At 44.4% G+C, this 13,369-nt stretch overlaps 3 protein-coding genes across 4 annotated transcripts in view; 2 read left to right on the top strand and 1 right to left on the bottom strand.

The window, feature by feature from the left end:
- Nucleotides 1-55: 55 nt before the first annotated feature.
- Nucleotides 56-1,784, bottom strand: LOC130114254 (cytochrome b-c1 complex subunit Rieske, mitochondrial-like). Its single transcript, XM_056282068.1, has 2 exons — nt 1,667-1,784; nt 56-1,245 (listed from the first exon to the last, which is right to left on the bottom strand). Exons 1-2 carry the CDS (start codon nt 1,779-1,781, stop codon nt 635-637), a joined length of 726 nt encoding a protein of 241 aa, XP_056138043.1. The 5' UTR covers nt 1,782-1,784; the 3' UTR covers nt 56-634.
- A 287-nt stretch (nt 1,785-2,071) lies between these two features.
- rxylt1 (ribitol xylosyltransferase 1) lies at nt 2,072-6,116 on the top strand. Its single transcript, XM_056282206.1, has 6 exons — nt 2,072-2,309; nt 2,469-2,657; nt 3,082-3,184; nt 3,305-3,619; nt 3,774-3,941; nt 4,542-6,116. Exons 1-6 carry the CDS (start codon nt 2,162-2,164, stop codon nt 4,942-4,944), a joined length of 1,326 nt encoding a protein of 441 aa, XP_056138181.1. The 5' UTR covers nt 2,072-2,161; the 3' UTR covers nt 4,945-6,116.
- A 232-nt stretch (nt 6,117-6,348) lies between these two features.
- srgap1a (SLIT-ROBO Rho GTPase activating protein 1a) overlaps nt 6,349-13,369 on the top strand; it is a 165,474-nt gene continuing 158,453 nt past the window's right edge. For both annotated transcript variants that reach the window (XM_056281221.1, XM_056281220.1), the window contains exon 1: nt 6,349-6,959. In XM_056281221.1, the coding sequence (XP_056137196.1) occupies nt 6,896-6,959 (64 nt within the window). In that variant the 5' untranslated portion in view covers nt 6,349-6,895. The remainder of the gene's footprint in view (nt 6,960-13,369) is intronic.

Here is a 13,369-nt window from a genome sequence, read left to right as displayed (position 1 = left end):
AAACATTGTTTAGCAATTGTGTCTGAACTGTTACAGTATGCAAACTCTTTATGCTGTATATGATTGCCACACCGCTTAACAAAATATCTGCATTCAATGGTGGTATTTCTTTTCAGCATCTCTGTAGTTATGGTATTGCTGCCTTTAAGCTCGACTGATTGTCTCCCCATGAAGAGCAGCAGTTCTCAATCCAGTCCCCAGGGATCCCCTGTACTGCTGGTTTTCTGTTCCACCACATAGTTGATTACATTCACCTGTTGTGTCACGTATTCCAGCCATATAAAACAGGTGAATTTGTAGAGCACATTTACATCTTTAATCATGGAACCACAATTTCTCCATCAGGCAACTTGTCAAAGTATGTTAGAAAGAAAGCCACTAAGTAATCCAGTGTAGAATGGCAGTAACAACCAGTGGAGTAAAATATGTATGTTTAATAAAGCCATCAACATCGAACAGCTCAAAAAATACTGACCACCTCAATCTTTAAGACTGAAAAGATTAAAAAACCACATTCAAATGGCTTTGAATATGACTTTATAATTGAATACAGATAAATCTTTTCATCCCAACTCCTTTCTTTAACATAATCACCCGGTAGCACTTAAGAAGAACTGAAATACAGCTTCAGCATCTATCCAACTATGACAGTGTCATCATCAGGGAACTCATAATAGGGCACCTCCAGGTTGAGGGGGGCTGGTCCTTTTCGAATTCTACCTGAAGCATCATAGTGGGAGCCATGGCAAGGACAGTAGTAGCCTCCATACTCTCCAGCATTGGCAATGGGCACACAACCAAGATGGGTGCAGACACCGAGGACAATGACCCAGCTGGGGTTGACCACACGATCCTTGTCATGCTCCGGATCGCGCAGCTCTGCCAAATTCACAGCAGCCTCTGCAGCAATTTCCTTCTCTGTGCGATGGCGTACGAAAAGAGGCTTGCCTCTCCACTTGAAGGTCATATTCTTTCCCTCGGGGATATCACCCAGCTTGATCTCAATCTTGGATAAGGCCAGGACATCCGCTGATGCACTCATGGAGGAAACGAACTGGCTGACAACTGTCTTGGCTGCATAGACACCCACCACAGTAGTTGCCCCTGTGACCAGGTAGGAGAATGCTCTTCTCGATTCACTGCTTTCCTGTGAGGACTTACTGGGGTCAAGAACGTCAGAGCGACGGTAGTCTGAGAAGTCAGGAATCTTGATGTCTGTGTGTGCGAAGCGGATTCCACCAGGAGCTACAACAGAAGACACTGGACAGTCAACATGGCAGCGTGTATTTACAAGTGTGTCATGGAGAAATTAAAACTATGCAACCTTTAGTAACTCTTGAAAATTTAACATTTTGGCTGAAACATTAAGACAACACTGACAGCAAGCTTATTTGTCGAGTCAACTTAAATTTTGAATATGGGCATGGCAATCTTGCGCAACCCAGTGTTTATGGTGACGTAACGCATCGGCCGCCATTACAGTATCTCGGTCAATAAAGACAGTTGTTCACAAGGGTAACTAAGATACAGTGTTCAATCACCCCAACCCAACAGACCAAACATTCAACACACGAGAACCTTAATGTCCGAACTGATTTTCCCTTAACAAAATCAAGCAGGACTGAACAACGATTGCTAACAGCTATCGAGTTAAATCCAAACTTACCAGCAGCAGGGACCACATTCTTTGCAACTCCGGGGAATACCAGACCTTGAATTGTGTGTTTTGTGGCCTGCAAGCACGGGGTTAAAGCCCCGCTACGAGCGGCGATGGACATCATGTTTACCGTTTCGGACTTCCTGACCCGGGGACAGACCGACCTTTCTCACGGAAACCTGTGCAACGGTCTATCTAGCGTTACTAGAAACCTCGCCCGCCTGATAAACGATCCGCACGACAAAATGGAAAATTTTGTTCGGCATTTTTGTTCATAATTACTGTTATAATTGTTGTTTGTTTCCAATATGTATTATAAAGGGTGTTTTAAAAATAAATAAAAGGTAGAATATTCTTTTTTCAAAAACCATCAAATTAAAGGCAGGCATTTTCTTTGTCACACGTGTCCAGGGGTCCTCGCGTTGTAAACAGTAGAATAAGGCTTGGCTTTTACGGTAGAGACGAAATACACAATGGTGACGTGAGAGAAAACAAACCGCAAAAATGAAAATACCTAAAAGAAAATTGTTTCTTCTGATATTTTTTGCTTACGTTGCATTTTCACTGTATGCTGCATACAATGTCTTTTTTAGCACCAGAGTCATCTCCCGTGTCCACAGGGTGGTGAAGAAAGAGACGGGAGCGCCTTCAGGTAGCGTTAACCGATTGCACCTTGTCACGGCTTGCTAAACATAAACATTAAACTTCCCACATTGCCATGCTTACTGGTTGAGACTCTAGTTAAAAGTTGTTTACCTCTATTCGCTTGACGTTTGCCTTATAAACATAATTGGGTTGGTTCAATTTGTAGGCGGTGTTAGAGATGGCGGTGCTTTTGCACCATTAGAAAATGAAGAATGGAATCCATGGGAGGACGAGCAGGTGGATTACAATTCTGCCCTGCAAAAAAAAAGAGATGCTTTCAAACAGTACCTTGGACGAATTAACAGGAACAAGCCTAAAAGATACAAGGTTCAAATCTGGGGTAAAGCTGCCATTGGTAAGTCATGCTGTCATAGGATGCCCCTTAGTTGATGATTTTGAGAGATGCCCATTTGTTATGACTTGGTAATAGAATGGCCATGCCATAAGAACTTGAAAAAGAACTTGAAAAAGAGGTTCCACTCCACTTGAAAAAGAGGTTTGTAATCTCAACGGGATCCTCCTGGTTAAATAAAGGTTAAATAATAAAAAAAACAAGTTGAATGTGCAATTATAAAGATTTGTTAATGCTTAAAAATTGCAGCGGTGACAGTGTTAGAGAGGTGTAAAGGCATTTTATGTGCTTCAAACCTTGAGTTCTAACCACAATGTTAACGTTCAATGGCTTGAAATTAGTTGGAATTTTAACAAATTATCAATTTTCTCTGTAATAAGTAAGAACACGTAACCCACTGTCTCTCCCACCCTACTTTCATCATCAGGACTTTATCTTTGGGAGCATATTTTAGAAGGGCCCCTCAATCCTACAGACAAGGTAGCACAATGGAGAGAAGGGGGGATTCAGTTAGGAAAAATTGATTTCAGGTAAGATGACAAGTTTTTATATGCTTGAACATTGTCAAATCTATGCATACATGAAATTAGTCAAAGCCATCACAATGACCATAATTCTGCCTGTTTACCTTATTGCATATCTCTGGTTAGTTTCTACACAGGTCCTGCAGTAGTCCAGGGCCACGTACCTCTGGACATGAATAGCCTGGTTCTGGTCCTGAATGGGCGTGAGCAGCAAAAAATCTCCTACTCTACTCGGTGGCTGGAACACGTCCATACCCTGGTACAGGCCCACACTGTGTCTCATGTTGCTGTGGTGCTGCTGGGAAATGAGCAATGCGCCAATGACTGGATCAGCCCCTACCTCAAGAGGAATGGAGGTTTTGTGGACCTGTTGTTTCTGGTATATGATAGCCCTTGGGTCAACGACAAGGATGTCTTCCAGTGGCCCCTTGGTGTTGCCACGTATGTCACATTTTAAATTCTTTAGAGTTTGTGTGTGTTTGTATGAGTGTTAGTATATCATTAGTAGTCAGCAGTAATGCTGGATAATATGCCATCTACTGTTAAATAAATAACATTGTTGCAAGTGTTGTCCTTTTGGTTTGTCTTTCTGTAGATATAGGCAGTTCCCCATGGTCAAACCGAATGCCCAGATGATCACATCTAGCAGGCCATACCTCTGCAATTTCTTAGGAACCATTTACAAAAACTCATCCAGAGAAACACTAATGCAGGTCCTGAACCAAGGTGGTGTGAATGAGTGCATCACTGCTGCCAGGGTTAAGTAAGTCATGATTCAGTCATTGCCAAAGTCTCATTTAAAGTTTTTATACATTTTTCTTGTTTTCACACCTTCTCTTCCCAAGGGACATCATAGCTGATATTTTATATTTTATCTCATAAAAATATAATTTAGATTGTAATTCACAATAAAGTACTGTATATACACCTAGTATAAATCTTAATATACTCCGGACTTGAACATAGAGGTTTTATGAATGTTTTGAAAATTATGTGGACATGCACACAAAATTCCAACAAGTGCCCTTGAAAGTAAGTTGCTTGGTGTAATCTTAAACCACATGCTGTTATCAAAACCTTCCCCTTTATTCAATATTTGTGGTGGCTATTATTAGCTTGTATGGTTATCACTGAAAAGTCAAACAAAATGTCAGGTCCATCCCATTTTTAGTCTAGTTGGAATAAAACCATAGAATCAGTCTTGGATCCGTCTGGGTAAGACAATGAGAATATGCTGACTTGTGTTTTAGTGGAGGACTCTCCTACTTGGATTGAAACAGATATGTGCTTAAGATGTTTATCATACTGGTTTTTTTTTCAATTGTCTGTATTTTATCTGTTTTTTTCTTCGTCTTTGCCTCAGGTGGCTCCCTCAGGAGACAGCAGACAGTCTGAGACATTACCAGACAGCTCTGGCCCAGAGCGAGCTGACACTCTGCCCGGTAGGGGTCAACACGGAGTGCTATCGGATCTACGAGGCTTGTGCTTATGGCTCTATCCCCGTCGTTGAAGATGTACAGACGCCTGGGGCCTGTGCGGACAGTCCTAGCTCCCCACTGCGTCTGCTCAAAGCTGCGGGAGCTCCCTTCATCTTCCTCAAAGACTGGAAGGAGCTGCCGGCTATTCTGGAGAAGGAGCGAGAGATGAGCCAGAAGCAGCGGCTTGACAGGAGGAGGAGGCTGATGGAGTGGTACACCAGCTTCCGTCAGCAGATGAAAGAGAGGTTCACTGAAGTCATAGAGGAGACATTCTTTAAAAGTGTCTGACAGTGGTGCTTAAATAAACCATAAAAAATCTACCAGGGTTTGACACTGATTTTAATTTATTGTGTGGTGTATGGAGAAATGCTATAGTAGTGTTGTGGTCCTATTGATGTGTTGTACAATATTCCTGTGCAGGTGATTTGACAGTATTTGTGTTTTTGTAGAAATGAACAAATGCTTTTGGTAAAATCTCTTCAAAGTGCTCAGAAAATATTACCGCGTGTTTACCATTTTAATGGTTACAGTGGTGTAGTGTCAAGATGATTGACGCAACAAATTTTGAACTACCTTTCTGTTTTGACGTACTCCATATATTATTTAGAATGTCTTTTTTTCATCTGATTTTACAGAATTTATATTGTTATTTTAAGTGTACAGCGGCCTCCATCACAAAGCAGGATTACTGGAGATGACTGGATAACTTGGCCGAGTGAAGTCCGGTATCCCCTAAATAAGGGAACATGGACTGAAGTGAAAAGAGCTGCTCTTGGTTTTGCTCAGTGACGTTATCTGGCTAAGTTAGTTATCCTGCTTTGTGGTACAGGTCCGAGATCTTCTGGAGGAAATATTTTCCGTGGTCTCTAGTTTGATTTAGCTGAATTGTTTTTGTTTTTCTGGCCTTATATTGAAATATTATAATGTGTCTAATTGACATTGTGTAAGAGTTTGAAAATTGATATTGTCACTGTGACGTTTGTTGCTCCCGGGGAACAATCATGACATTTTTGGCTTGCTGTCAAGCTATTTACTATCGTGGTGCATGGATTTCGAAATTGAAATAGTCGATTGTGTTGATCAGAAAAATTATCATCCATCGGAATTGCCCGTCTTGTTCCTCTTGTGCCCAGCAGAGGGCGATGTAGACCACGTAATTCTCAGTTGTATACATTTTATGGCACTTCTCCAGTTAAGTAATATGAACGCATAAAACAGCCCCAGTAATCTCAAGATGCTTCTGTTCCAACTTAACATCTTCGTACTTTTAGTTGAAAATTAAAAAATAAAATCGCTCATTCATTAATGTGTAGGTGATTATATAATCATGTAAGCCATAAGAAAATAGTATGTCAAGTTTATGGACGCAAATTTCGCGACAGAGTAAGTTTGCCTCTTGTTCCAAAGTCATCAATTTAACAGCAAAATTGCCCTGCTAACTTGGAAATTAAAAACGTGTCGATCCATCCGTGCCCTGTGTATGCGCGTGTGTGTGTGTGTGCGCGGGCGCGCGTGTGTGCTCGCGTCTCACCAATCCCTCCCTTTTTCCTTGAGTCTCCGGCAGCTGCGCCGCAGTTGGCCTGCCTTGTGCACGGGAGGGGGGAGCGTCGAGGAGAGAGAGAGAGAGAGAGAGAGAGAGAGAGCGCGCGAGGAGGGGGGGGAGTGCGGGGGGGGGGTCCGAAAACCGGAGCACCGAAAAGGAAAGTAGACTCGGCACAAGTAGACCAAACGCGCCCCGTCCACGTTATAGCCTCTCGCCTTGCGCGCGCACGCGACAGCGGGCGGACCGCCGAGCCTGGCCAACTTGGCGTGATTTGATCCGGTAGTGCGGTTGCGCAGCCCCGTGTACCAGTTGAGCGGATCCATTTGGCGAAGAACGGGATTCCCGCATTGGCCCTGTTACCCGCGACCCGATCTAGCAGAAGAATGGAAGAACAATGAAAAGCTAGAACACGTTGTCGACCGCGGGTGAAGTTCGCTCTAATTAATCCGTGTTTTTCTTTGTTTAAAAAAAAAAAAGAAAGAAAGAAAGGAAAAAAAGAAGTTGATTCTTTCGTCGCGACCTTCCTACTTTAGTCTCGCCACAGTTTCATCTCCGCTCCGCCGCGACAGCGTTTTCTGTGGGATGCGTCGGACGCCAGAGGCGTAACGCAGGACACGGCACCGGGTTTATTTTGTCGACACGCAAGTTTTGCGAGAAGTTGAAAGAGCGTTTCTGCGCAGGAAGGAGCCCTGAAAGATGTCCGCGCCGAGGTTCAAAAAGGATAAGGAGATCATAGCGGAGTACGAAAGTCAAGTCAAAGGTAAACATGCTCCAGTGCTACGCAGGGGCGTCTGCTTGCAGTCCCCGGTGGTTGTGTACGTAGATGTGAGATTTTGTGTTTTTTGGTTTGTTTGTGTTTTTTTGGGGGGGGGTTGGGGTGGAGGCTCATCAGATGGTTAGCAAGGATGCTTCAGGGGTGTCCTGTGTGAGTGATGGAGAAACTACACCCACACATTTGTTGTCATGCGACAAGCCCCGGTGCACTATTTCACTGCAGTACACCTTTCTGGAAAGCAAATAAATCAGTTCTTCTTCTTCTTCTCTCTTTTTTTCGGTGACATTTTTCAAATGTCGTTCAGGAGTCGGTGCAGTAAAGCATCACTTTCTCCATTTTAACTTCTCCGGCTGCCTGATGTTCAACCTGTTACATGCGAGGCTTGTGACTGACTTGTGGTTGCTGGTGCGCTCATGGATCAGTGTTGGTGTAAAACTTTCACTTTACCTCCCGAAGCCGTGTTATTACAGTGAAATGAAGCGAGGAAACCGTCGCAGACATGGTGATGAATCATTTTCTTTAAGGAAATATGGATCTCTGAGCAGTGTATGTTGTTTCAGTTAATCCTGTTATCCTTACTGATTTTACCCCCCCCCCACACACACACACACACAGAAGATTTTGGTGTCTCTGTGCCTCTTTCTCCCTTTCTGTCTGCCCATCATGCTTTTCCCCCCCTCACTCTTATTCTGTCTCACTCACACACTCTCTCTGTCTTTACCCCCCCCCACACACACATTCTTGTGCTTCTATCTTTGTGAGGATCCCTCATTGACTACATTCGCTCCCTAGCCCTTAATCCTAACCTTAACCGTCAGAGCCGCATGCCTAACCCTAACCCTTGCCATAAATGTAACCTAATCCTAATTCTAACCCCAACCCTAAAAATAGACCTGTGAAGAGGTAGGACCAGCCAAAATGTCCTCACTTTGATAGATTGAGCCTCACAGATAGAAGTAGAAGAACACACAACATACACACACACACAACTGTTACTTTAAACTGCTTTTCTACCCTTGTTTAGGTGTGTGTGTGTGTGTGTGTGTGTGTGTGTGTGTGTGTGTTTGTTTGTGTGTTAGCGACGTTCAGGACCGTAATGATGCCACCCTAACTTATCTTCTGTCCTCCGTCTCCTTCAAGCCCCCTGCATACAGAGCAGCCGTAGTTTATCCCCTGACAGAGCAGCACAGGAAAGAGGCAGTCGCTGCTCCGCCGTAACCATGGGGATTTGGTCCCCAGCCAAAGATCACTGTTATCCACTGCCGTTAGCACGCTGAAATACCTCCTATTCAGGGGATGGGGGGGTGGTTAGAGAGCAAGCGTTCCTTCTTCCTTACATGTTTGAGGGCAGACTCGTTTCTAAGGAATGCCCCCCCCCACACCTCCCTGTGAGGATGACTAAGGGCTTTCGGCCAGTAATAGGCGATGATGCACAGTCATTGGGGATGGAGGAAGAAGAGATGATGAAGCCTTCCGCTTGTCAAGCAGAGCCCATTGGGGTCATAGCAACAACAACCTGATGAATTTGAAAATGGCTAGTGGCTAGAATGAATGTGTGGACCACCGAAATTTGAGTGAAAGGAAGATGAGCTCTTCCCTGTCCATTTCAGTTGTCATTTTTGAAGATGCTAACATTTAATTCTGAGGTTTGTGCCACGGTGATTGTTTATTCTGTGCGTGGCTAACATGAATCTTCAGTAGTTTTTACATTGGGTTAATATGTGGTTCGAGCCCAACGATTTACATGAAGTACCGTGCTAGCTTCCTTTGCATTGCAAATAACTGAGGTATTCAGTCCGAGAGATGTTTTACAGCCTAGATGTGCGGTGGTCGTTTTGCAGCCGTGGACACTCTGGAGGATAAAGGAGTGGGATGCTGAGCAGTGACTGGAAATCCCAGTTTCCATTTGTAGTTCTGAAGAAACCGTCCAAAGCGTTGTGCCCTCGCTCCTGTGTATATGGATCCCGTTGCTGTTTCACTCATAATCCTTTCAGAGAATTTACATGATATAGTTTCAGGTTCAGCAAATACTGGAATATTGCCTCTTGGAAATTATTGTGAGTTTATTTATGGCAAAGAAAAACTCAGCTGTGTTCTAGTATGTAGGACTGGGCCATAATTCATAATTCAATAGTATTTTTTACCATCTTTATATGATAATATGTTGGGATGAAACTTGAATTTTGTCATATTGCAATACACAGTTTTGTCATCTAAATGAATGATAACGAGCATATTATGTAAAATTCTTCACAAAGTGAGGGGTCAAGTATTTGAAGGAGTATTATTTGAAATATAGTTTTGGTTTGATACAAACATTTCAATGTGATGAACCTCAGCTGGGATTCTTAATCATGGAATTTTTGCATATGTAAATACATATATGTATTGATGTTGTGTAAAACTTCCAGTGATTATCTTGCTGACGTTTCCCATACTGCCCAGCGGTGACTGTGCAGTAAGTCTTGTGACCACGCGAGTTGTTGTCCGAGTCGTATGCCTTACGTGCAAACTACAGTAGCTTTGCATCACAGTAAGAGAGCCATACCGTGAAGTTATGTAGATTATAGATTCGGCAACGGCGTGTGATGTTTTGCTTTTGTAAGAAAGGGGTTTGGTTTAGTGTTTTTCAGCAGATAATGAAGTGGAAACCGTCTGTGAGTGTGGCTGTGATAGCCAGAGGCGGCTTCTGGTGGAGCGCTATTGATTACTCCAGAAGTAGAACATCAAGCATCCCGGAGTGCCGCTGCAGAGAAAATGTGATGCTCTGGTTTGCTCTCTCCGAGTCAGAAAAACCGGTCCGTTTTTCTTTTCTCTTTTTCTCTTTCTTTCTTGTTGCTTTGAACAATTATTTGCAAGCCTGATTGCAGTTTACCTCATATCAGCCTACTGTGTCACCCTACGTCCCCAAGTCATAACTGCTGCCGCTCAGTAGGCCATCCTCATAGACCGTCAGCCAACTTCTCGCTGCTGCCCGAACAGTCATCGTATGAGTCACGGTATCGATTCCCATCGCGCACGGGGGATCACAAACCGTTATTTATCCCTACGCTTTCATTTTTGTGTGCTGACAATCCCTGCGAGCGAGACCCTGCCGAGGGGTGATTGTTATTCAGCTCAGGAGATGTGAGGTATCCAAACAGTTCCTGTGCTCTGGTGGCTGTCTGGCAGCCTTCCTAGGATGGCTGCCACTGGTGTTCTCAATCAAAGCCTCATCTCTCTCTCTCTCTTATAGGATGACGTTCATTTCTTGAGCATCCTTCAGGAGGGAGGCTGTTTTTACTCGCCCGCTGATTTTGACCAGTCAAGGTCATAAGAAATTACTCTAGTGAAGGAGAGCCTGATGCTTTATTACAGTATTAGTCTCTGGTTGGTGCTGAAAAAAAACCCCAAAAAACAATTACTTGATCAATTTCTGGTCACCAATCCGATCGTGTATCAAGTACAATTACCGAGTGATTTGCTTGCCTTTTTTCGATATCTTTTAAGACATCGCTTCGGGCTCTGGGAACTTGTAATGGGCGTGTGTCCTTATTTTTGACATTTTGTACACTGAATGATTAATCTCAGCGCATCAGGAAAAAAATGGATTAATCAATAAGGAAAATACCTTGGCTGCAGTCCTATTTCTACAAACTTTTGATGCAGCATTCTATCCAAGGCTTGACTGTTATGGGAAAAACATGAAAAGGTTAAAGATTTAAAAGACTGCACACACACACACACACACACACACACACACACACACACACACACACACACACACACACACACCGAGTAGAATCATTTCAGATGAATTTTAAGCAGGTGAGACGAAGGTTGTGGGTGCATTGGCATTCTCCCCATGCATCCGTTTCCGTGGATGGGTGGAAGAGCAGCGCTCCCTCGTTCTCTCCTGGGCAAAGGGTTTGTTTGGCATCCGATCGTGGCTAACCATTTGTTGACTGGGGGGGGGGGGTCATGACTCGGGTGGCAGGTCCTCTCCTGCACCCCCCTTAATCTGCCCCCCTCTGACCTGCCCACCCACCACTCCATGCCCCACCCTTTCAAATTTGGGCCTTTGCTTCTTTCGCATTTTCAACAAGAATGATGAGTTTATGCCGGGAAACGAGAGAGGAAACGGCACACTTGATGTCTGAGTGATCATTTCTCAAGTTATCTTTCAAATTGATCAGATTTGTTTTTGTTGTGGTTTATTTACTGCAGTAACGACATGGAAATCATGTTCCTTAACTGCCTGGCGGTTGGATCAATATGTGTTTAATGATCATCCAAAGGAGTTGAATCAAGTGCAACTGGACTTGGTATATATCCGTGAAGACGTTTCGCCTCTCATCCAAGAGGCTTCCTCAGTTCGTGCCTTTCTGACTAGACCAAGCTAGTCAGAAAGGCACGAACTGAGGAAGCCTCTTGTGGCTCTAGAAATTAAGCTTCCTGCTCTTCGTCTAGACCTGCTCTCCAGCTGTACCTGTGGCTGATCTCACTGACAAGACCATTTTGGTTTGCAGAAACCCTGTAAGACTTCAGAGTACACCACCAAATAGTCCCATCAGTGGAGGATGCACAAATATCAGCTTGCAGACCGCTTGGGCAGAATGAACATTACATGAACTATTCTGTACATATGGGGCATCCAGGTGGCATGGCGGTCTATTCCGTTGCCTACCAACATGGAGATCGTCGGTTCGAATCCCTGTGTTACCTCCAGCTTGGTCGGAACGTCCCTACAATTGGCCGTGTCTGCGGGTGGGAAGCCGCATGTGGGTGTGTGCCCTGGTCGCTGCACTAGCGCCTCCTCTGGTCGGTCGGTGCGCCTGTTCAGGGGGGAGGAGGAACTGGGGGGAATAGCGTGATCCTCCCATGTGCTACATCCCCCTGGAGAAACTCCTCACTGTCAGGTGAAAAGAAGCAGCTGGCAACTCCACATGTATCGGAGTAGGCATGTGGTAGTGTGCAGCCCTCCCCAGATCGGCAGAGGGGGTGGAGCAGCAACCAGGACGGCTCGGAAGAATGGGGTAATTGGCCAAGTACAATTGGGGAGAAAAAGGCGGGGTGAAAAAAACTATTCCATACATTGCGTAATGTAGTGTAGAACTTTTTTTTTTTTACCAGGAAATGGAAAAACTACAATTTTGATGTCCGGACAGAGGTATCCCATGTTCAGGTTTGCGCATTAGTTAATATAGGGATGCTGACCATCATGCAACACTGGTACTTATATTGGCAGTATAGTCAAACAAACTACCATGAGTCATGGTGATACTGGAGAGGATTTAGTATAAAAACATCTGTTTCCTAGAGATTTTGTTATGGAACCGAAAAGTTATCGTCAGGTTATGAGAGGCATTTAAATTCAATTGTATGGGAGATCAGGTTCGGCATCAGATGCCACATGATGGGGCGAGATTGACCAAGAAGAGTCAAGCACATTTATTGGGCTGTGTTGCATCCTCCCTGTTGGCCTTGGTGGTGTGGTGCAACTTTAGAAGGAAAATTTCTCACTTCATTTTTTTTTTAATTGACACCTCTCAGCAATATTCTCACAAGAACGGTTGAGTGGCATTGCTGTTTGGGTCAATGTCAGTCTCCACACCCACAGATTGATTTTCAAAATTCATTGAGAATGACAGAGAGATGAAGCAGCTTTAATACACCTGTGTCGTAACATCTCCCTGGTATCCTCTTTTAGTAAATACTGTTGAAGACAGATGTCACCGTAGCTACCTGAGCTTATGCCATGTGGCTGGGTCACCTAATGATGCTTTCTGCATGTCAGTCATCCAGAAGTGTGTTAGAAGAGAGAGAGAGAGAGAGAGAGAGAGAGTGAATGACAGCATGCCACTCTCAATCATTAGGAATTAAGTACTGGAAAATGGCTCTTCATGTGGCACTGTGGCGTAGTGGTTAGCGCTGTCGCCTCACTGCAAGAAAGTCCTGGGTTCGAGCCCCAGGGTAGTCCAACCTTGGGGGTCGTCCCGGGTCGTCCTCTGTGTGGAGTTTGCATGTTCTCCCCGTGTCTGCGTGGGTTTCCTCCGGGTGCTCCGGTTTCCTCCCACAGTCCAAAGACATGTAGGTCAGGTGAATCGGCCGTACTAAATTGCCCCTAAGAATGTTTGTGTGCGTGTGTGTATGTTGGCCCTGTGTGATGGTCTGGCGGCCTGTCCAGGGTGTCTCCCCGCCTGCTGCCCAATAACCGCTGGGATAGGCTTCAGCATCCTGGTGACCCTGAGAGCAGGATAAGCGGTTCGGATAATGGATGGATGGAAAATGGTTCTTCGTCTTCTTCCTCTCAAAACTATTGTTAAAATGCATTTACCCTCATTCACGTTGTTGGTTTCAGCTCATTTACTGTTCGTCAGCTATCCATTAGACAGAATAGTGTTGTATTTTTTGCT

The sequence above is a fragment of the Lampris incognitus genome, chromosome 6 (assembly GCF_029633865.1).
Source record: "Lampris incognitus isolate fLamInc1 chromosome 6, fLamInc1.hap2, whole genome shotgun sequence".
NCBI classification, from domain to species: Eukaryota; Metazoa; Chordata; class Actinopteri; order Lampriformes; family Lampridae; genus Lampris; species Lampris incognitus.
Note: the sequence above shows the minus strand (reverse complement) of the source record. Positions and strands in the feature narration are given on the sequence as shown.